Source organism: Oncorhynchus mykiss, chromosome 5, assembly GCF_013265735.2.
Source record: "Oncorhynchus mykiss isolate Arlee chromosome 5, USDA_OmykA_1.1, whole genome shotgun sequence".
NCBI lineage: Eukaryota > Metazoa > Chordata > Actinopteri > Salmoniformes > Salmonidae > Oncorhynchus > Oncorhynchus mykiss.
In genome coordinates, this window is record NC_048569.1 from 98,114,633 (window position 1) to 98,137,181 (window position 22,549).

Below are 22,549 nucleotides of genomic sequence, written 5' to 3' on the forward strand. Positions count from 1 at the left end.
AGGTCAGATCTAACCCTAGCAGCGCAAGTCTGGTCCCCTTGTGGGTGGATATAATGACAACTTGGAGAAAGTGTCTATTGAATGGTTGACATTGTAGATATTTATTGGGTGACCTGAGGGCCCTCTCCTCTCCTTACAGAGGAGCCTACGGCTATGTCTCCAGACGTGGGTGACCTGTCCCCTGTCCCCCTTATCCTCTTCCCTCTCCTTATCCTCCTCCCTGTCCTTACAGAGGAGCCTATGGCTGTGTCTCTAGACATGGGTGACCTGTCTCCTGAGGGTCCCCTGCCTCCCCTTATGCTCCTCCCTCTCCTTACAGAGGAGCCTACTGCTGTGTCTCCAGACGTGGGTGACCTGTCTCCTGAGGGTCCCCTGCCTCCCCTTATCCTCCTCCAGCAGCTCCTTTCTGCAGCCACACAGCCCTCACCTATCAAGGCCATCTTCAACAGGCAGGAACTGGAGGTAAGCACAGGCACACCTGCGTTTCCGTTAGGCAGTAATTTCCAGTTTTTTGGCAAAATACAATAAATTAAAAGTCAAAAGTGGAACGGGGGCTAATGGCTTGGTACCGGGGGCTAATGGCTTGGTACCGGGGGCTAATGGCTTGGTACCGGGGGCTAATGGCTTGGTACCGGGGGCTAATGGCTTGGTACCGGGGGCTAATGGCTTGGTACCGGGGGCTAATGGCTTGGTACCGGGGGCTAATGGCTTGGTACCGGGGGCTAATGACTTGGTACGGGGGCTAATGGCTTGGTACCGGGGGCTAATGGCTTGGTACCGGGGGCTAATGGCTTGGTACCTTAATGGCTTGGTACCGGGGGCTAATGGCTTGGTACCGGGGGCTAATGGCTTGGTACCGGGGGCTAATGGCTTGGTACCGGGGGCTAATGGCTCGGTACCGGGGGCTAATGGCTGTGTCATCTAAATGACCCTTTAGGGACTTGGGAATACACTGTCATGGCTCAAGTAGAAAAATATTTAGTAAGAAACAACTGTCATCTGTCGTGGAAATGTCCTCTATTTACCAAATCATGGGAGCAAACAACACACAAGTCAGAGTTAGTTATCAAAGTACATCTTTAATTATATCAGCTCTATCACAATCCGGTGACTCTCAGGTAACTCAGTGTCTCTCAATGAATTCTCTGAGAGCCCCCTTCCACATTTCAATAGCCTTTTGACTTTCAACAGTTCAGTATCTCTAATGAAAAGTTGAGAGTCCCCACACAACGGCAAAATGGGATCCTTTATAGCAAAGATACACAGGATAAGACAGCATCGGCACAATTCATCGTTCAGTTTTGTCTCCTTTCTCAAACCCCAGAACCATAAACCAATCCTCCATATCAACAGGCATATATCAAATTGTCATTTAGATACAACCAATTCTAAATACAACCAATCCTGGACAAGATCACACAGACATTGTGGAGCAAAAGATATGTTTACACATGATGACACTTTGACCTCTCCCCTCTCTGCGGCCCATGCAACTTAGTCTTGACATAGAATAGATACTGCAACCTCGCCACAGTATTATACAAAAATACCATTCTGATGAGAAGTAACTTACACACATTTGATGAATATAAAACATCTTACATATGTTACCAACAAATTCTGAATCTTCCACGACACATCGTCATCATGTTGTCAAATGTATTAGACAGATGGCAATGGTGTCATTAGCCAGCAAAGTTAGTCCAAAATAGCTATCAATGCCAACATTGGCTAGCTCAAATCTGGTGGTCTCCCCTCCATCTTAGCTAGCTAGCTAATGTTATACTGCCTCTAAAGTCAATCTGGAGACATCAAAAGGTTTTCCTTCTAATTATTTCAGTACTGATGTTGTTTCTGTCCCTCTAGACTACAGTGTGTCAGTACTGATGTTGTTTCTGTCCCTCTAGACTACAGTGTGTCAGTACTGATGTTGTTTCTGTCCCTCTAGACTGCAGTGTGTCAGTACTGATGTTGTTTCTGTCCCTCTAGACTGCAGTGTGTCAGTACTGATGTTGTTTCTGTCCCTCTAGACTGCAGTGTGTCAGTACTGATGTTGTTTCTGTCCCTCTAGACTACAGTGTGTCAGTACTGATGTTGTTTCTATCCCTCTAGACTACAGTGTGTCAGTACTGATGTTGTTTTTGTCCCTCTAGATTACAGTGTGTCAGTACTGATGTTGTTTCTATCCCTCTAGACTACAGTGTGTCAGTACTGATGTTGTTTCTGCCCCTCTAGATTACAGTGTGTCAGTACTGATGTTGTTTCTATCCCTCTAGACTGCAGTGTGTCAGTACTGATGTTGTTTCTGTCCCTCTAGACTACAGTGTGTCAGTACTGATGTTGTTTCTATCCTTCTAGACTGCAGTGTGTCAGTACTGATGTTGTTTCTGTCCCTCTAGACTACAGTGTGTCAGTACTGATGTTGTTTCTATCCCTCTAGACTGCAGCCCTAGTAGTGTGTCAGTACTGATGTTGTTTATGTCCCTCTAGACTACAGTGTGTCAGTACTGATGTTGTTTATGTCCCTCTAGACTACAGTGTGTCAGTACTGATGTTGTTTCTGTCCCTCTAGACTACAGTGTGTCAGTACTGATGTTGTTTCTATCCCTCTAGACTACAGTGTGTCAGTACTGATGTTGTTTCTATCCCTCTAGACTGCAGTGTGTCAGTACTGATGTTGTTTCTATCCCTCTAGACTACAGTGTGTCAGTACTGATGTTGTTTCTGTCCCTCTAGACTGCAGTGTGTCAGTACTGATGTTGTTTCTATCCCTCTAGACTGCAGTGTGTCAGTACTGATGCTGTTTTTGTCCCTCTAGACTGCAGTGTGTCAGTACTGATGTTGTTTCTGTCCCTCTAGACTGCAGTGTGTCAGTACTGATGTTGTTTCTGTCCCTCTAGACTGCAGTGTGTCAGTACTGATGTTGTTTCTGTCCCTCTAGACTGCAGTGTGTCAGTACTGATGTTGTTTCTGTCCCTCTAGACTACAGTGTGTCAGTACTGATGTTGTTTCTATCCCTCTAGACTACAGTGTGTCAGTACTGATGTTGTTTTTGTCCCTCTAGATTACAGTGTGTCAGTACTGATGTTGTTTCTATCCCTCTAGACTACAGTGTGTCAGTACTGATGTTGTTTCTGCCCCTCTAGATTACAGTGTGTCAGTACTGATGTTGTTTCTATCCCTCTAGACTGCAGTGTGTCAGTACTGATGTTGTTTCTGTCCCTCTAGACTACAGTGTGTCAGTACTGATGTTGTTTCTATCCTTCTAGACTGCAGTGTGTCAGTACTGATGTTGTTTCTGTCCCTCTAGACTACAGTGTGTCAGTACTGATGTTGTTTCTATCCCTCTAGACTGCAGCCCTAGTAGTGTGTCAGTACTGATGTTGTTTATGTCCCTCTAGACTACAGTGTGTCAGTACTGATGTTGTTTATGTCCCTCTAGACTACAGTGTGTCAGTACTGATGTTGTTTCTGTCCCTCTAGACTACAGTGTGTCAGTACTGATGTTGTTTCTGCCCCTCTAGATTACAGTGTGTCAGTACTGATGTTGTTTCTATCCCTCTAGACTGCAGTGTGTCAGTACTGATGTTGTTTCTATCCCTCTAGACTACAGTGTGTCAGTACTGATGTTGTTTCTGTCCCTCTAGACTGCAGTGTGTCAGTACTGATGTTGTTTCTATCCCTCTAGACTACAGTGTGTCAGTACTGATGTTGTTTCTGTCCCTCTAGACTGCAGTGTGTCAGTACTGATGTTGTTTCTATCCCTCTAGACTGCAGTGTGTCAGTACTGATGCTGTTTTTGTCCCTCTAGACTGCAGTGTGTCAGTACTGATGTTGTTTCTGTCCCTCTAGACTGCAGCCCTGGCAGTGTGTCAGTACCTGGCCGTGGAATCCACCCACCCCTCCTCCCCCCTGTTTGAGAGCAGTAGCTCCAGTGAGGCCACTACCCCTGTCACCGTGCAGCACGTCAAGGTCCCTAAACAGAAGAAGCAGAAGGCCTCTCCTGTCCCCCCGCTGCCTATTGTACTACAGCTGATGGAAATGGGTTTCCATAGGAACAATATCGAGTTTTCCCTCAAGTCTCTGTCTGGGACCGGCAGCTCCTCTGGTGTACCAGGTACTGTTTAACATATGTGTGTGATGGTGTGTATACAGTGAGCTCCAACAGTATTGTGATGGTGTGTATACAGTGAGCTCCAACAGTATTGTGATGGTGTGTATACAGTGAGCTCCAACAGTATTGTGATGGTGTGTATACAGTGAGCTCCAACAGTATTGTAATGGTGTGTATACAGTGAGCTCCAACAGTATTGTGATGGTGTGTATACAGTGAGCTCCAACAGTATTGTGATGGTGGGTATACAATGAGCTCCAACAGTATTGTGATGGTGTGTATACAGTGAGCTCCAACCTTATTGTGATGGTGTGTATACAGTGAGCTCCAACAGTATTGTGATGGTGTGTATACAGTGAGCTCCAACAGTATTGTGATGGTGTGTATACAGTGAGCTCCAACAGTATTGTGATGGTGTGTATACAGTGAGCTCCAACAGTATTGTGATGGTGTGTATACAGTGAGCTCCAACAGTATTGTGATGGTGGGTATACAGTGAGTTCCAACAGTATTGTGATGGTGTGTGTACAGTGAGCTCCAACAGTATTGTGATGGTGTGTATACAGTGAGCTCCAACCTTATTGTGATGGTGTGTATACAGTGAGCTCCAACCTTATTGTGATGGTGTGTATACAGTGAGCTCCAACAGTATTGTGATGGTGTGTATACAGTGAGCTCCAACAGTATTGTGATGGTGTGTATACAGTGAGCTCCAACAGTATTGTGATGGTGTGTATACAGTGAGCTCCAACAGTATTGTGATGGTGTGTATACAGTGAGCTCCAACAGTATTGTGATGGTGTGTATACAGTGAGCTCCAACAGTATTGTGATGGTGTGTATACAGTGAGCTCCAACAGTATTGTGATGGTGTGTATACAGTGAGCTCCAACAGTATTGTGATGGTGTGTATACAGTGAGCTCCAACAGTATTGTGATGGTGTGTATACAGTGAGCTCCAACAGTATTGTGATGGTGTGTATACAGTGAGCTCCAACAGTATTGTGATGGTGTGTATACAGTGAGCTCCAACAGTATTGTGATGGTGTGTATACAGTGAGTTCCAACAGTATTGTGATGGTGTGTATACAGTGAGCTCCAACGGTATTGTGATGGTGTGTATACAGTGAGCTCCAACAGTATTGTGATGGTGTGTATACAGTGAGCTCCAACAGTATTGTGATGGTGTGTATACAGTGAGCTCCAACAGTATTGTGATGGTGTGTATACAGTGAGCTCCAACCTTATTGTGATGGTGTGTATACAGTGAGCTCCAACAGTATTGTAATGATAATGATGTGTGTACAGTGAGCTCCAACAGTATTGTGATGGTGTGTATACAGTGAGCTCCAACAGTATTGTGATGGTGTGTATACAGTGAGCTCCAACAGTATTGTGATGGTGTGTGTACAGTGAGCTCCAACAGTATTGTAATGGTGTGTATACAGTGAGCTCCAACAGTATTGTGATGGTGTGTGTACAGTGAGCTCCAACAGTATTGTGATGGTGTGTGTACAGTGAGCTCCAACAGTATTGTGATGGTGTGTATGCAGTGAGCTCCAACAGTATTGTAATGGTGTGTATACAGTGAGCTCCAACAGTATTGTGATGGTGTGTATACAGTGAGCTCCAACAGTATTGTGATGGTGTGTATACAGTGAGCTCCAACAGTATTGTGATGGTGTGTATACAGTGAGCTCCAATAGTATTGTGATGGTGTGTATACAGTGAGCTCCAACAGTATTGTGATGGTGTGTATACAGTGAGCTCCAACAGTATTGTGATGGTGTGTATACAGTGAGCTCCAACAGTATTGTGATGGTGTGTATACAGTGAGCTCCAACAGTATTGTGATGGTGTGTATACAGTGAGCTCCAACAGTATTGTGATGGTGTGTATACAGCCAGCTCCAACAGTATTGTGATGGTGTGTATACAGTGAGCTCCAACAGTATTGTGATGGTGTGTATACAGTGAGCTCCAACAGTATTGTGATGGTGTGTATACAGTGAGCTCCAACAGTATTGTGATGGTGTGTATACAGTGAGCTCCAACAGTATTGTGATGGTGTGTGATGGTGTGTATACAGTGAGCTCCAACAGTATTGTGATGGTGTGTATACAGTGAGCTCCAACAGTATTGTGATGGTGGGTATACAGTGAGCTCCAACAGTATTGTGATGGTGTGTATACGGTGAGCTCCAACAGTATTGTGATGGTGTGTATACAGTGAGCTCCAACAGTATTGTGATGGTGTGTATACAGTGAGCTCCAACAGTATTGTGATGGTGTGTATACAGTGAGCTCCAACAGTATTGTGATGGTGTGTGTACAGTGAGCTCCAACAGTATTGTAATGGTGTGTATACAGTGAGCTCCAACAGTATTGTGATGGTGTGTGTACAGTGAGCTCCAACATTATTGTGATGGTGTGTGTACAGTGAGCTCCAACAGTATTGTGATGGTGTGTATGCAGTGAGCTCCAACAGTATTGTAATGGTGTGTATACAGTGAGCTCCAACAGTATTGTGATGGTGTGTATACAGTGAGCTCCAACAGTATTGTGATGGTGTGTATACAGTGAGCTCCAATAGTATTGTGATGGTGTGTATACAGTGAGCTCCAACAGTATTGTGATGGTGTGTATACAGTGAGCTCCAACAGTATTGTGATGGTGTGTATACAGTGAGCTCCAACAGTATTGTGATGGTGTGTATACAGTGAGCTCCAACAGTATTGTGATGGTGTGTATACAGTGAGCTCCAACAGTATTGTGATGGTGTTTATACAGTGAGCTCCAACAGTATTGTGATGGTGTGTATACAGTGAGCTCCAACAGTATTGTGATGGTGTGTATACAGCCGCTCCAACAGTATTGTGATGGTGTGTATACAGTGAGCTCCAACAGTATTGTGATGGTGTGTATACAGTGAGCTCCAACAGTATTGTGATGGTGTGTATACAGTGAGCTCCAACAGTATTGTGATGGTGTGTATACAGTGAGCTCCAACAGTATTGTGATGGTGTGTGATGGTGTGTATACAGTGAGCTCCAACAGTATTGTGATGGTGTGTATACAGTGAGCTCCAACAGTATTGTGATGGTGGGTATACAGTGAGCTCCAACAGTATTGTGATGGTGTGTATACGGTGAGCTCCAACAGTATTGTGATGGTGTGTATACAGTGAGCTCCAACAGTATTGTGATGGTGTGTATACAGTGAGCTCCAACAGTATTGTGATGGTGGGTATACAGTGAGCTCCAACAGTATTGTGATGGTGTGTATACGGTGAGCTCCAACAGTATTGTGATGGTGTGTATACAGTGAGCTCCAACAGTATTGTGATGGTGTGTATACAGTGAGCTCCAACAGTATTGTGATGGTGTGTGTACAGTGAGCTCCAACAGTATTGTGATGGTGTGTATACAGTGAGCTCCAACAGTATTGTGATGGTGGGTATACAGTGAGCTCCAACAGTATTGTGATGGTGTGTATACGGTGAGCTCCAACAGTATTGTGATGGTGTGTATACGGTGAGCTCCAACAGTATTGTGATGGTGGGTATACAGTGAGCTCCAACAGTATTGTGATGGTGTGTATACGGTGAGCTCCAACAGTATTGTGATGGTGTGTATACGGTGAGCTCCAACAGTATTGTGATGGTGTGTATACAGTTAATGTTGTGAGTGTGTGTATTAATGTGTGTCTGTGTTAATATGTTGTGTGTGTCTGTGTTAATATGTTGTATGTGTCTGTGTTAATATGTTGTGTGTGTGTGTGTATTAATGTATGTGTCTGTGTTAATGTTGTGAGTGTGTGTGTGTGTGTATTAATGTATGTGTCTGTGTTAATGTTGTGAGTGTGTGTGTGTGTGTGTATTAATGTATGTGTCTGTGTTAATGTTGTGAGTGTGTGTGTGTGTGTGTGTATTAATGTATGTGTCTGTGTTAATATGTTGTGTGTGTATTAATGTGTGTCTGTGTTAATATATTGTGTGTATTAATGTGTGTGTCTGTGTTAATATGTTGTGTGTATTAATGTGTGTTGTCCTGAAGGTGTGGAGTCTTTAGTGGCCTGGTTGCTGGACCATCCTGATGTCCAGGTGACAGAGCTGTCTGATGTTGACACGGTGTCTGATGACTACTCTGAGGAGGAGCTGGAGGAGGAGCCGGAGGAGGAGCTGGAGGAGCAGGCTCCCACAGCCTTCCCAGTGGTATGTTTACCTGTCACCTGGCTCCAGACCCAGCTAATACACCCCTACCTGGCGTCAGACCCAGCTAATACACCCCTACCTGGTCATAGACCCAGCTAATACACCCCTACCTGGCCACAAACCCAGTTAATACACCCCTACCTGGTCATAGACCCAGCTAATACACCCCTACCTGGCTACAGACCCACCTGGTCACAGACCCAGCTAATACACCCCTACCTGGCTAGCTTACCCCTACGACCTACCTGGTCACAAAGCAGTCCCTGCAGCCATTACTGCTGAACCAATGACACTGGGAATCACCCATAGATCCCTGCAGCCATTACTGCTGAACCAATGACACTGGGAATCACCCATAGATCCCTGCAGCCATTACTGCTGAACCAATGACACTGGGAATCACCCATAGATCCCTGCAGCCATTACTGCTGAACCAATGACACTGGGAATCACCCATAGATCCCTGCAGCCATTACTGCTGAACCAATGACACTGGGAATCACTTGTGGTTCTTTTATCATGTGTAGCTACTATAATGTTGGAACTCAACCTGGAACTTTCACGTTAGATGAATTCATTGATTCATTTTACATCTCTCTGTGTGTCCTCAGCCTCCTGGTGCAGTGGTGACGGAGACTCAGACTTTTAAGAACCAATCAGATTTCCAGAGCAACGATGACTATGCTGTTTATATCAGAGAGAACATTCAGGTAAGACTGCTGTTTATCAGAGAACATTCAGGTAAGACTTCCGCCTGGCCAAACTGAGCAATCAGTGGAGAAGGGCCTTGGCCAGGGAGGTGACCAAGAACCTGATGGTCACTCTGACAGAGCTCCAGAGTTCCTCTGTGGAGATGGAGAACCTTCCAGGACAACCATCTCTGCAGAACTCCACCAATCAGGCCTTTATGGTAGAGTGGCCAGACGGAAGCCACTCCTCAGTAAAAGGCACATGACAACCCGCTTGGAGTTTGCCAAAATCCAACTAAAGGACTCTCATACCATGAGAAAAAATATTCTCTGGTCTGATGAAACTAAGATTGAACTCTTTGGCCAGAATGCCAAGTGTTACGTCTGGAGGAAACCAGGCACCATCCCTACGGTGAAGCATGATGGTGGCAGCATCATTCTGTGGGGATGTTTTTCAGAGGCAGGGACTGGGAGACTAGTCAGGATCGAGGGAAAGATGAACAGAGAAAAGTACAGAGAGATCCTTGATGAAAACCTGCTCCAGAGTGCTCAGGACCTCAGACTGGGGTGAAGGTTCACCTTCCAACAGGACAACAACCTTAAGCACACAGCCAAGATAATGCAGGAGTGGCTTTGGAACAAGTCTCTGAATGTCCTTGAGTGGCCCAGCCAGAGCCCGGACTTGAACCCGATCTAACATCTCTGGAGAGACCTGAAAATTGCTGTGCAGCGATGCTCCCCATCCAACCTGACAGAGCTTGAGAGGATCTGCAGAGAAGAATGGGAGAAACTCCCCAAATACAGGTGTGCCGAGCTTGTAGCATCATACCCAAGAAGACTTGAGACTGTAATTGCTGCAAGTGGTGCTTCAACAAAGTACTGATTAAAGGGTCTAATTACTTGTGCAAATGTGATATTTCATTTTTTTTTAAATAAATTAGCTATCATTTCTAAAAAACATTTTTGCTTTATACATTGATACATACATCCTATAGGTTCTCCACTAAAGGCCTAGGTCCTATAGGTTCTCCACTAAAGAACTAGGTCCTATAGGTTCTCCACTAAAGGCCTAGGTCCTATAGGTTCTCCACTAAAGGACTAGGTCCTATAGGTTCTCCACTAAAGGACTAGGTCCTATAGGTTCTCCGCTAAAGGACTAGGTCCTATAGGTTCTCCACTAAAGGACGAGGTCCTATAGGTTCTCCACTAAAGGACGAGGTCCTATAGGTTCTCCACTAAAGGACTAGGTCCTATAGGTTCTCCACTAAAGGACTAGGTCCTATAGGTTCTCCACTAAAGGACTAGGTCCTATAGGTTCTCCACTAAAGGACTAGGTCCTATAGGTTCTCCACTAAAGGACTAGGTCCTATAGGTTCTCCACTAAAGGACTAGGTCCTATAGGTTCTCCACTAAAGGACTAGGTCCTATAGGTTCTCCACTAAAGGACTAGGTCCTATAGGTTCTCCACTAAAGGACTAGGTCCTATAGGTTCTCCACTAAAGGACTAGGTCCTATAGGTTCTCCACTAAAGGACTAGGTCCCATAGGTTCTCCACTAAAGGACTAGGTCCCATAGGTTCTCCACTAAAGGCCTAGGTCCCATAGGTTCTCCACTAAAGGGCCAATAGGTTCTCCACTAAAGGTCCAATAGGTTCTCCACTAAAGGACTAGGTCCTATAGGTTCTCCACTAAAGGACTAGGTCCTATAGGTTCTCCACTAAAGGACTAGGTCCTATAGGTTCTCCACTAAAGGCCTAGGTCCCATAGGTTCTCCACTAAAGGTCCAATAGGTTCTCCACTAAAGACTAGGCCCAATAGGTTCTCCACTAAAGGACTAGGTCCCATAGGTTCTCAACTAAAGGACTAGGTCCCATAGGTTCTCCACTAAAGGACTAGGTCCCATAGGTTCTCCACTAAAGGACTAGGTCCCATAGGTTCTCCACTAAAGGACTAGGTCCAATAGGTTCTCCACTAAAGGACTAGGTCCAATAGGTTCTCCACTAAAGGTCCAATAGGTTCTCCACTAAAGGACTAGGTCCAATAGGTTCTCCACTAAAGGACTAGGTCCCATAGGTTCTCCACTAAAGGACTAGGTCCCATAGGTTCTCCACTAAAGGACTAGGCTGTCTCATAGACACCAATGTAATAGCAGATGGATCTGGTCTACTGAACTGGCTGTGTCTCATAGACACCAATGTAATAGCAGCTGGGTCTGGTCTACTTAGTTCATTGACTTTCATTGAGCCAGACAAAAACTGACAACCAGTGAGTGGAGTGTCATGCCTCCTCTTCTGTCTCTTGCGTATGAGGAAGTATATTTAACTTCTGACCTCTAACCCCCGATCTCTGAATGTAGGTTGGGCATGACGTTGAAGTGCTGTAGAACGTATGAGGAAGTGTTTAACCTCTGACCCCTATGTACTGTAGGTGGGCATGACGTTGAAGAGCTGTAGAACGTATGAGGAAGTGTTTAACCTGTGACCCCTATGTACTGTAGGTGGGCATGATGGTGAAGTGCTGTAGAACGTATGAGGAAGTGTTTAACCTCTGACCCCTATGTACTGTAGGTGGGCATGATGGTGAAGTGCTGTAGAACGTATGAGGAAGTGTTTAACCTCTGACCCCTATGTACTGTAGGTGGGCATGATGGTGAAGTGCTGTAGAACGTATGAGGAAGTGTTTAACCTCTGACCCCTATGTACTGTAGGTGGGCATGATGGTGAAATGCTGTAGAACGTATGAGGAAGTGTACGAGGGAGACGTTGGGAAGGTAATTAAACTGGACAGAGATGGACTCCATGACCTGAATGTCCAGTGTGACTGGCAGCAGAAAGGCGGGACCTACTGGGTCCGCTATATACACACTCAACTACTAGGTAAGATGGATGCTTTAAAGCTGTTCATATTCATGTGACGGGATCTCCTGTAACCTGTTTTCTGATTCGCCAGGAGCATGTTGATATTAATGTGACTGGATCTCCTGTAACCTGTTTTCTGATTCGCCAGGAGCATGTTGATATTAATGTGACTGGATCTCCTGTAACCTGTTTTCTGATTCGCCAGGAGCATGTTGATATTAATGTGACTGGATCTCCTTGTTCCAGGCTTCCCACCACAGACCTCTCCATCCCACATTAAGATCGGGGACAAAGTGAGGGTGAAGGCTACCGTCACGACGCCGAAGTACAAATGGGGCTCTGTCACTCACAGGAGTGTAGGAGTGGTCAAGGGTAAGTCACTCGTTTGCTATTCATTTTGGTCATTTTGTTTTCTACCTGTATTTAAGGCCCAAGCACCTCGTGGCCTGTGCTACTGGCGTCTTTAAGATGGTTATTTTAAAGGAGAAATGTCGCCCTCCGTTATCTACCCGCTTAAATAATGGTTATAAGTCAACTATGGTCTTGTGTTGTGTTCAGCTTTCAGTGCCAATGGGAAGGATGTGATTCTGGACTTCACTCAGCAGTCTCACTGGACCGGGCTGCTGTCTGAGATGGAGCTGGTGCCCAGTGTTCACCCGGGAGTCCGGTACAGATACCTTTGTTTAATAGATGTTTTATGTGACCTTTATATATTTTACCAGGCACGTCCATTAAGAAAACGATGGCCTCAATACTGTTCACAATGACATGACCCAAGTTATCAATGGACCCAATCAATCAATGTTTTCATCAATGGACCCAATCAATCAATGGATGTTTTAACCCCTTATATGGTATCTAATGGTCACCTCTGATCTCTGTGTCTAACTCTGTTCCTGCAGCTGTGATGGTCACCTCTGATCTCTGTGTCTAACTCTGTTCCTGCAGCTGTGATGGTCACCTCTGATCTCTGTGTCTAACTCTGTTCCTGCAGCTGTGATGGTCACCTCTGATCTCTGTGTCTAACTCTGTTCCTGCAGCTGTGATGGTCACCTCTGATCTCTGTGTCTAACTCTGTTCCTGCAGCTGTGATGGTCACCTCTGATCTCTGTGTCTAACTCTGTTCCTGCAGCTGTGATGGTTGTCAGATGTTCCCTATCAACGGCCCCAGGTTCAAATGTAGACACTGTGACGACTTTGACTTCTGTGAGAGGTGCTTTAAAACACGGCAACACAACACCAGGCACTCTTTTGTACGTGTCAACGAACCAGGTGAGTTCCACACTTCTGTTATTCATTGAGATCTGAATCTCATGTGAATTTCTTTTTCCATTTCAGACCAAACTATTTCTCACTTAATCATCGTTTTTGTGTTTTATACGTTATTGTGCAGTTTCCTGTTCTCCAGACCAGTAGTGTTAATCTGTCTGTTCTCCTCCAGGCCAGTAGTGTTAATCTGTCTGTTCTCCTCCAGACCAGTAGTGTTAATCTGTCTGTTCCCCTCCAGACCAGTAGTGTTAATCTGTCTGTTCTCCTCCAGGCCAGTAGTGTTAATCTGTCTGTTCTCCTCCAGACCAGTAGTGTTAATCTGTCTGTTCTCCTCCAGACCAGTAGTGTTAATCTGTCTGTTCTCCTCCAGACCAGTAGTGTTAATCTGTCTGTTCTCCTCCAGACCAGTAGTGTTAATCTGTCTGTTCTCCTCCAGACCAGTAGTGTTAATCTGTCTGTTCTCCTCCAGGCCAGTAGTGTTAATCTGTCTGTTCTCCTCCAGACCAGTAGTGTTAATCTGTCTGTTCTCCTCCAGACCAGTAGTGTTAATCTGTCTGTTCTCCTCCAGACCAGTAGTGTTAATCTGTCTGTTCTCCTCCAGACCAGTAGTGTTAATCTGTCTGTTCTCCTCCAGACCAGTAGTGTTAATCTGTCTGTTCTCCAGACCAGTAGTGTTAATCTGTCTGTTCTCCAGACCAGTAGTGTTAATCTGTCTGTTCTCCTCCAGACCAGTAGTGTTAATCTGTCTGTTCTCCTCCAGACCAGTAGTGTTAATCTGTCTGTTCTCCTCCAGACCAGTAGTGTTAATATGTCTGTTCTCCTCCAGACCAGTAGTGTTAATCTGTCTGTTCTCCTCCAGACCAGTAGTGTTAATCTGTCTGTTCTCCAGACCAGTAGTGTTAATCTGTCTGTTCTCCTCCAGACCAGTAGTGTTAATCTGTCTGTTCTCCTCCAGACCAGTAGTGTTAATCTGTCTGTTCTCCTCCAGACCAGTAGTGTTAATCTGTCTGTTCTCCTCCAGACCAGTAGTGTTAATCTGTCTGTTCTCCTCCAGACCAGTAGTGTTAATCTGTCTGTTCTCCTCCAGACCAGTAGTGTTAACCTGTCTGTTCTCCTCCAGACCAGTAGTGTTAATCTGTCTGTTCTCCTCCAGACCAGTAGTGTTAATCTGTCTGTTCTCCTCCAGACCAGTAGTGTTAATCTGTCTGTTCTCCTCCAGGCCAGTAGTGTTAACCTGTCTGTTCTCCTCCAGACCAGTAGTGTTAATCTGTCTGTTCTCCAGACCAGTAGTGTTAATCTGTCTGTTCTCCTCCAGGCCAGTAGTGTTAATCTGTCTGTTCTCCTCCAGACCAGTAGTGTTAATCTGTCTGTTCTCCTCCAGACCAGTAGTGTTAATCTGTCTGTTCTCCTCCAGGCCAGTAGTGTTAATCTGTCTGTTCTCCTCCAGACCAGTAGTGTTAATCTGTCTGTTCTCCTCCAGGCCAGTAGTGTTAATCTGTCTGTTCTCCAGACCAGTAGTGTTAATCTGTCTGTTCTCCTCCAGACCAGTAGTGTTAATCTGTCTGTTCTCCTCCAGGCCAGTAGTGTTAATCTGTCTGTTCTCCTCCAGACCAGTAGTGTTAATCTGTCTGTTCTCCTCCAGACCAGTAGTGTTAATCTGTCTGTTCTCCTCCAGGCCAGTAGTGTTAATCTGTCTGTTCTCCAGACCAGTAGTGTTAATCTGTCTGTTCTCCAGACCAGTAGTGTTAATCTGTCTGTTCTCCAGACCAGTAGTGTTAATCTGTCTGTTCTCCTCCAGACCAGTAGTGTTAATCTGTCTGTTCTCCTCCAGACCAGTAGTGTTAATCTGTCTGTTCTCCAGACCAGTAGTGTTAATCTGTCTGTTCTCCTCCAGACCAGTAGTGTTAATCTGTCTGTTCTCCTCCAGACCAGTAGTGTTAATCTGTCTGTTCTCCTCCAGGCCAGTAGTGTTAATCTGTCTGTTCTCCTCCAGACCAGTAGTGTTAATCTGTCTGTTCTTCTCCAGACCAGTAGTGTTAATCTGTCTGTTCTCCTCCAGACCAGTAGTGTTAATCTGTCTGTTCTCCTCCAGACCAGTAGTGTTAATCTGTCTGTTCTCCTCCAGACCAGTAGTGTTAATCTGTCTGTTCTCCTCCAGACCAGTAGTGTTAATCTGTCTGTTCTCCTCCAGACCAGTAGTGTTAATCTGTCTGTTCTCCTCCAGACCAGTAGTGTTAATCTGTCTGTTCTCCTCCAGACCAGTAGTGTTAATCTGTCTGTTCTCCTCCAGACCAGTAGTGTTAATCTGTCTGTTCTCCAGACCAGTAGTGTTAATATGTCTGTTCTCCTCCAGACCAGTAGTGTTAATCTGTCTGTTCTCCTCCAGACCAGTAGTGTTAATCTGTCTGTTCTCCTCCAGACCAGTAGTGTTAATCTGTCTGTTCTCCTCCAGACCAGTAGTGTTAATCTGTCTGTTCTCCACCAGGCCAGTAGTGTTAATCTGTCTGTTCTCCTCCAGACCAGTAGTGTTAATCTGTCTGTTCTCCTCCAGACCAGTAGTGTTAATCTGTCTGTTCTCCAGACCAGTAGTGTTAATCTGTCTGTTCTCCTCCAGACCAGTAGTGTTAATCTGTCTGTTCTCCTCCAGACCAGTAGTGTTAATCTGTCTGTTCTCCTCCAGACCAGTAGTGTTAATCTGTCTGTTCTCCAGACCAGTAGTGTTAATCTGTCTGTTCTCCTCCAGACCAGTAGTGTTAATCTGTCTGTTCTCCAGGCCAGTAGTGTTAATCTGTCTGTTCTTCACCAGGCCAGTAGTGTTAATCTGTCTGTTCTCCTCCAGACCAGTAGTGTTAATCTGTCTGTTCACCTCCAGACCAGTAGTGTTAATCTGTCTGTTCTCCTCCAGACCAGTAGTGTTAATCTGTCTGTTCTCCTCCAGGCCAGTAGTGTTAATCTGTCTGTTCTCCTCCAGACCAGTAGTGTTAATCTGTCTGTTCTCCTCCAGACCAGTAGTGTTAATCTGTCTGTTCTCCTCCAGGCCAGTAGTGTTAATCTGTCTGTTCTCCTCCAGACCAGTAGTGTTAATCTGTCTGTTCTCCTCCAGGCCAGTAGTGTTAATCTGTCTGTTCTCCAGACCAGTAGTGTTAATCTGTCTGTTCTCCTCCAGACCAGTAGTGTTAATCTGTCTGTTCTCCTCCAGGCCAGTAGTGTTAATCTGTCTGTTCTCCTCCAGACCAGTAGTGTTAATCTGTCTGTTCTCCTCCAGACCAGTAGTGTTAATCTGTCTGTTCTCCTCCAGGCCAGTAGTGTTAATCTGTCTGTTCTCCAGACCAGTAGTGTTAATCTGTCTGTTCTCCAGACCAGTAGTGTTAATCTGTCTGTTCTCCAGACCAGTAGTGTTAATCTGTCTGTTCTCCTCCAGACCAGTAGTGTTAATCTGTCTGTTCTCCTCCAGACCAGTAGTGTTAATCTGTCTGTTCTCCAGACCAGTAGTGTTAATCTGTCTGTTCTCCTCCAGACCAGTAGTGTTAATCTGTCTGTTCTCCTCCAGACCAGTAGTGTTAATCTGTCTGTTCTCCTCCAGGCCAGTAGTGTTAATCTGTCTGTTCTCCTCCAGACCAGTAGTGTTAATCTGTCTGTTCTTCTCCAGACCAGTAGTGTTAATCTGTCTGTTCTCCTCCAGACCAGTAGTGTTAATCTGTCTGTTCTCCTCCAGACCAGTAGTGTTAATCTGTCTGTTCTCCTCCAGACCAGTAGTGTTAATCTGTCTGTTCTCCTCCAGACCAGTAGTGTTAATCTGTCTGTTCTCCTCCAGACCAGTAGTGTTAATCTGTCTGTTCTCCTCCAGACCAGTAGTGTTAATCTGTCTGTTCTCCTCCAGACCAGTAGTGTTAATCTGTCTGTTCTCCTCCAGACCAGTAGTGTTAATCTGTCTGTTCTCCAGACCAGTAGTGTTAATATGTCTGTTCTCCTCCAGACCAGTAGTGTTAATCTGTCTGTTCTCCTCCAGACCAGTAGTGTTAATCTGTCTGTTCTCCTCCAGACCAGTAGTGTTAATCTGTCTGTTCTCCTCCAGACCAGTAGTGTTAATCTGTCTGTTCTCCACCAGGCCAGTAGTGTTAATCTGTCTGTTCTCCTCCAGACCAGTAGTGTTAATCTGTCTGTTCTCCTCCAGACCAGTAGTGTTAATCTGTCTGTTCTCCAGACCAGTAGTGTTAATCTGTCTGTTCTCCTCCAGACCAGTAGTGTTAATCTGTCTGTTCTCCTCCAGACCAGTAGTGTTAATCTGTCTGTTCTCCTCCAGACCAGTAGTGTTAATCTGTCTGTTCTCCAGACCAGTAGTGTTAATCTGTCTGTTCTCCTCCAGACCAGTAGTGTTAATCTGTCTGTTCTCCAGGCCAGTAGTGTTAATCTGTCTGTTCTTCACCAGGCCAGTAGTGTTAATCTGTCTGTTCTCCTCCAGACCAGTAGTGTTAATCTGTCTGTTCTCCTCCAGGCCAGTAGTGTTAATCTGTCTGTTCTCGTCCAGACCCGTAGTGTTAATCTGTCTGTTCTCCTCCAGACCAGTAGTGTTAATCTGTCTGTTCTCCTTCAGACCAGTAGTGTTAATATGTCTGTTCTCCTCCAGGCCAGTAGTGTTAATCTGTCTGTTCTCCTCCAGACCAGTAGTGTTAATCTGTCTGTTCTCCTCCAGACCAGTAGTGTTAATCTGTCTGTTCTCCTCCAGACCAGTAGTGTTAATCTGTCTGTTCTCCTCCAGACCAGTAGTGTTAATCTGTCTGTTCTCCTCCAGACCAGTAGTGTTAATCTGTCTGTTCTCCTCCAGACCAGTAGTGTTAATATGTCTGTTCTCCAGACCAGTAGTGTTAATCTGTCTGTTCTCCTCCAGACCAGTAGTGTTAATCTGTCTGTTCTCCTCCAGACCAGTAGTGTTAATCTGTCTGTTCTCCTCCAGACCAGTAGTGTTAATCTGTCTGTTCTCCAGACCAGTAGTGTTAATCTGTCTGTTCTCCTCCAGACCAGTAGTGTTAATCTGTCTGTTCTCCTCCAGACCAGTAGTGTTAATCTGTCTGTTCTCCTCCAGACCAGTAGTGTTAATCTGTCTGTTCTCCTCCAGACCCGTAGTGTTAATCTGTCTGTTCTCCTCCAGACCCGTAGTGTTAATCTGTCTGTTCTCCTCCAGACCAGTAGTGTTAATCTGTCTGTTCTCCTCCAGACCAGTAGTGTTAATCTGTCTGTTCTCCAGACCAGTAGTGTTAATCTGTCTGTTCTCCTCCAGACCAGTAGTGTTAATCTGTCTGTTCTCCTCCAGACCAGTAGTGTTAATCTGTCTGTTCTCCTCCAGGCCAGTAGTGTTAATCTGTCTGTTCTCCTCCAGACCAGTAGTGTTAATCTGTCTGTTCTCCTCCAGACCAGTAGTGTTAATCTGTCTGTTCTCCTCCAGACCAGTAGTGTTAATCTGTCTGTTCTCCTCCAGACCAGTAGTGTTAATCTGTCTGTTCTCCTCCAGACCAGTAGTGTTAATCTGTCTGTTCTCCTCCAGACCAGTAGTGTTAATCTGTCTGTTCTCCTCCAGACCAGTAGTGTTAATCTGTCTGTTCTCCTCCAGACCAGTAGTGTTAATATGTCTGTTCTCCTCCAGACCAGTAGTGTTAATCTGTCTGTTCTCCTCCAGACCAGTAGTGTTAATCTGTCTGTTCTCCTCCAGACCAGTAGTGTTAATCTGTCTGTTCTCCTCCAGACCAGTAGTGTTAATCTGTCTGTTCTCCAGACCAGTAGTGTTAATCTGTCTGTTCTCCTCCAGACCAGTAGTGTTAATCTGTCTGTTCTCCTCCAGACCAGTAGTGTTAATATGTCTGTTCTCCTCCAGGCCAGTAGTGTTAACCTGTCTGTTCTCCTCCAGACCAGTAGTGTTAATCTGTCTGTTCTCCTCCAGGCCAGTAGTGTTAATCTGTCTGTTCTCCTCCAGGCCAGTAGTGTTAATCTGTCTGTTCTCCTCCAGGCCGGTAGTGTTAATCTGTCTGTTCTCCACCAGGCCAGTAGTGTTAATCTGTCTGTTCTCCTCCAGACCAGTAGTGTTAATCTGTCTGTTCTCCTCCAGGCCGGTAGTGTTAATCTGTCTGTTCTCCTCCAGACCAGTAGTGTTAATCTGTCTGTTCTCCTCCAGACCAGTAGTGTTAATATGTCTGTTCTCCTCCAGACCCGTAGTGTTAATCTGTCTGTTCTCCACCAGGCCAGTAGTGTTAATCTGTCTGTTCTCCACCAGGCCAGTAGTGTTAATCTGTCTGTTCTCCACCAGGCCGGTAGTGTTAATCTGTCTGTTCTCCACCAGACCAGTAGTGTTAATCTGTCTGTTCTCCTCCAGGCTGGTAGTGTTAATCTGTCTGTTCTCCTCCAAACCAGTAGTGTTAATCTGTCTGTTCTCCTCCAGACCAGTAGTGTTAATCTGTCTGTTCTCCTCCAGGCCGGTAGTGTTAATCTGTCTGTTCTCCACCAGGCCAGTAGTGTTAATCTGTCTGTTCTCCACCAGACCAGTAGTGTTAATCTGTCTGTTCTCCTCCAGGCCGGTAGTGTTAATCTGTCTGTTCTCCTCCAAACCAGTAGTGTTAATCTGTCTGTTCTCCTCCAGACCAGTAGTGTTAATCTGTCTGTTCTCCTCCAGACCAGTAGTGTTAATCTGTCTGTTCTCCTCCAGACCAGTAGTGTTAATCTGTCTGTTCTCCTCCAGGCCAGTAGTGTTAATCTGTCTGTTCTCCTCCAGACCAGTAGTGTTAATCTGTCTGTTCTCCTCCAGACCAGTAGTGTTAATCTGTCTGTTCTCCTCCAGACCAGTAGTGTTAATCTGTCTGTTCTCCTCCAGACCAGTAGTGTTAATCTGTCTGTTCTCCTCCAGACCAGTAGTGTTAATCTGTCTGTTCTCCTCCAGACCAGTAGTGTTAATCTGTCTGTTCTCCTCCAGACCAGTAGTGTTAATCTGTCTGTTCTCCTCCAGACCAGTAGTGTTAATCTGTCTGTTCTCCTCCAGGCCGGTAGTGTTAATCTGTCTGTTCTCCTCCAAACCAGTAGTGTTAATCTGTCTGTTCTCCAGACCAGTAGTGTTAATCTGTCTGTTCTCCTCCAGACCAGTAGTGTTAATCTGTCTGTTCTCCTCCAGACCAGTAGTGTTAATCTGTCTGTTCTCCTCCAGACCAGTAGTGTTAATATGTCTGTTCTCCTCCAGACCAGTAGTGTTAATCTGTCTGTTCTCCTCCAGACCAGTAGTGTTAATCTGTCTGTTCTCCTCCAGACCAGTAGTGTTAATATGTCTGTTCTCCTCCAGACCAGTAGTGTTAATCTGTCTGTTCTCCTCCAGACCAGTAGTGTTAATCTGTCTGTTCTCCTCCAGACCAGTAGTGTTAATCTGTCTGTTCTCCTCCAGACCAGTAGTGTTAATCTGTCTGTTCTCCTCCAGACCAGTAGTGTTAATCTGTCTGTTCTCCTCCAGACCAGTAGTGTTAATCTGTCTGTTCTCCTCCAGACCAGTAGTGTTAATCTGTCTGTTCTCCTCCAGACCAGTAGTGTTAATCTGTCTGTTCTCCTCCAGACCAGTAGTGTTAATCTGTCTGTTCTCCTCCAGACCAGTAGTGTTAATCTGTCTGTTCTCCTCCAGACCAGTAGTGTTAATCTGTCTGTTCACCTCCAGACCAGTAGTGTTAATCTGTCTGTTCACCTCCAGACCAGTAGTGTTAATCTGTCTGTTCTCCTCCAGGCCAGTAGTGTTAATCTGTCTGTTCTCCAGACCAGTAGTGTTAATCTGTCTGTTCTCCTCCAGACCAGTAGTGTTAATCTGTCTGTTCTCCTCCAGACCAGTAGTGTTAATCTGTCTGTTCTCCTCCAGACCAGTAGTGTTAATCTGTCTGTTCTCCTCCAGACCAGTAGTGTTAATCTGTCTGTTCTCCTCCAGACCAGTAGTGTTAATCTGTCTGTTCTCCTCCAGACCAGTAGTGTTAATCTGTCTGTTCTCCTCCAGACCAGTAGTGTTAATATGTCTGTTCTCCTCCAGGCCAGTAGTGTTAACCTGTCTGTTCTCCTCCAGACCAGTAGTGTTAATCTGTCTGTTCTCCTCCAGGCCAGTAGTGTTAATCTGTCTGTTCTCCTCCAGGCCAGTAGTGTTAATCTGTCTGTTCTCCTCCAGGCCGGTAGTGTTAATCTGTCTGTTCTCCACCAGGCCAGTAGTGTTAATCTGTCTGTTCTCCTCCAGACCAGTAGTGTTAATCTGTCTGTTCTCCTCCAGGCCGGTAGTGTTAATCTGTCTGTTCTCCTCCAGACCAGTAGTGTTAATCTGTCTGTTCTCCTCCAGACCAGTAGTGTTAATATGTCTGTTCTCCTCCAGACCCGTAGTGTTAATCTGTCTGTTCTCCACCAGGCCAGTAGTGTTAATCTGTCTGTTCTCCACCAGGCCAGTAGTGTTAATCTGTCTGTTCTCCACCAGGCCGGTAGTGTTAATCTGTCTGTTCTCCACCAGACCAGTAGTGTTAATCTGTCTGTTCTCCTCCAGGCTGGTAGTGTTAATCTGTCTGTTCTCCTCCAAACCAGTAGTGTTAATCTGTCTGTTCTCCTCCAGACCAGTAGTGTTAATCTGTCTGTTCTCCTCCAGGCCGGTAGTGTTAATCTGTCTGTTCTCCACCAGGCCAGTAGTGTTAATCTGTCTGTTCTCCACCAGACCAGTAGTGTTAATCTGTCTGTTCTCCTCCAGGCCGGTAGTGTTAATCTGTCTGTTCTCCTCCAAACCAGTAGTGTTAATCTGTCTGTTCTCCAGACCAGTAGTGTTAATCTGTCTGTTCTCCTCCAGACCAGTAGTGTTAATCTGTCTGTTCTCCTCCAGACCAGTAGTGTTAATCTGTCTGTTCTCCTCCAGACCAGTAGTGTTAATCTGTCTGTTCTCCTCCAGACCAGTAGTGTTAATCTGTCTGTTCTCCTCCAGGCCAGTAGTGTTAATCTGTCTGTTCTCCTCCAGACCAGTAGTGTTAATCTGTCTGTTCTCCTCCAGACCAGTAGTGTTAATCTGTCTGTTCTCCTCCAGACCAGTAGTGTTAATCTGTCTGTTCTCCTCCAGACCAGTAGTGTTAATCTGTCTGTTCTCCTCCAGACCAGTAGTGTTAATCTGTCTGTTCTCCTCCAGACCAGTAGTGTTAATCTGTCTGTTCTCCTCCAGACCAGTAGTGTTAATCTGTCTGTTCTCCTCCAGACCAGTAGTGTTAATCTGTCTGTTCTCCTCCAGGCCGGTAGTGTTAATCTGTCTGTTCTCCTCCAAACCAGTAGTGTTAATCTGTCTGTTCTCCAGACCAGTAGTGTTAATCTGTCTGTTCTCCTCCAGACCAGTAGTGTTAATCTGTCTGTTCTCCTCCAGACCAGTAGTGTTAATCTGTCTG

The 22,549-nt window shown here is 45.4% G+C and overlaps 1 protein-coding gene across 9 annotated transcripts in view; it reads left to right on the forward strand.

The window, feature by feature from the left end:
* Positions 1 to 22,549, forward strand: part of herc2 (HECT and RLD domain containing E3 ubiquitin protein ligase 2) — a 251,465-nt gene that overhangs the window by 117,208 nt on the left and 111,708 nt on the right. For all 9 annotated transcript variants that reach the window (XM_036978973.1, XM_036978974.1, XM_036978975.1 and 6 more), the window contains 8 exons: positions 320 to 462; positions 3,853 to 4,117; positions 8,167 to 8,324; positions 8,936 to 9,034; positions 11,720 to 11,888; positions 12,117 to 12,242; positions 12,429 to 12,537; positions 13,003 to 13,142. In XM_036978973.1, the coding sequence (XP_036834868.1) occupies positions 320 to 462; positions 3,853 to 4,117; positions 8,167 to 8,324; positions 8,936 to 9,034; positions 11,720 to 11,888; positions 12,117 to 12,242; positions 12,429 to 12,537; positions 13,003 to 13,142 (1,209 nt within the window). The remainder of the gene's footprint in view (positions 1 to 319; positions 463 to 3,852; positions 4,118 to 8,166; positions 8,325 to 8,935; positions 9,035 to 11,719; positions 11,889 to 12,116; positions 12,243 to 12,428; positions 12,538 to 13,002; positions 13,143 to 22,549) is intronic.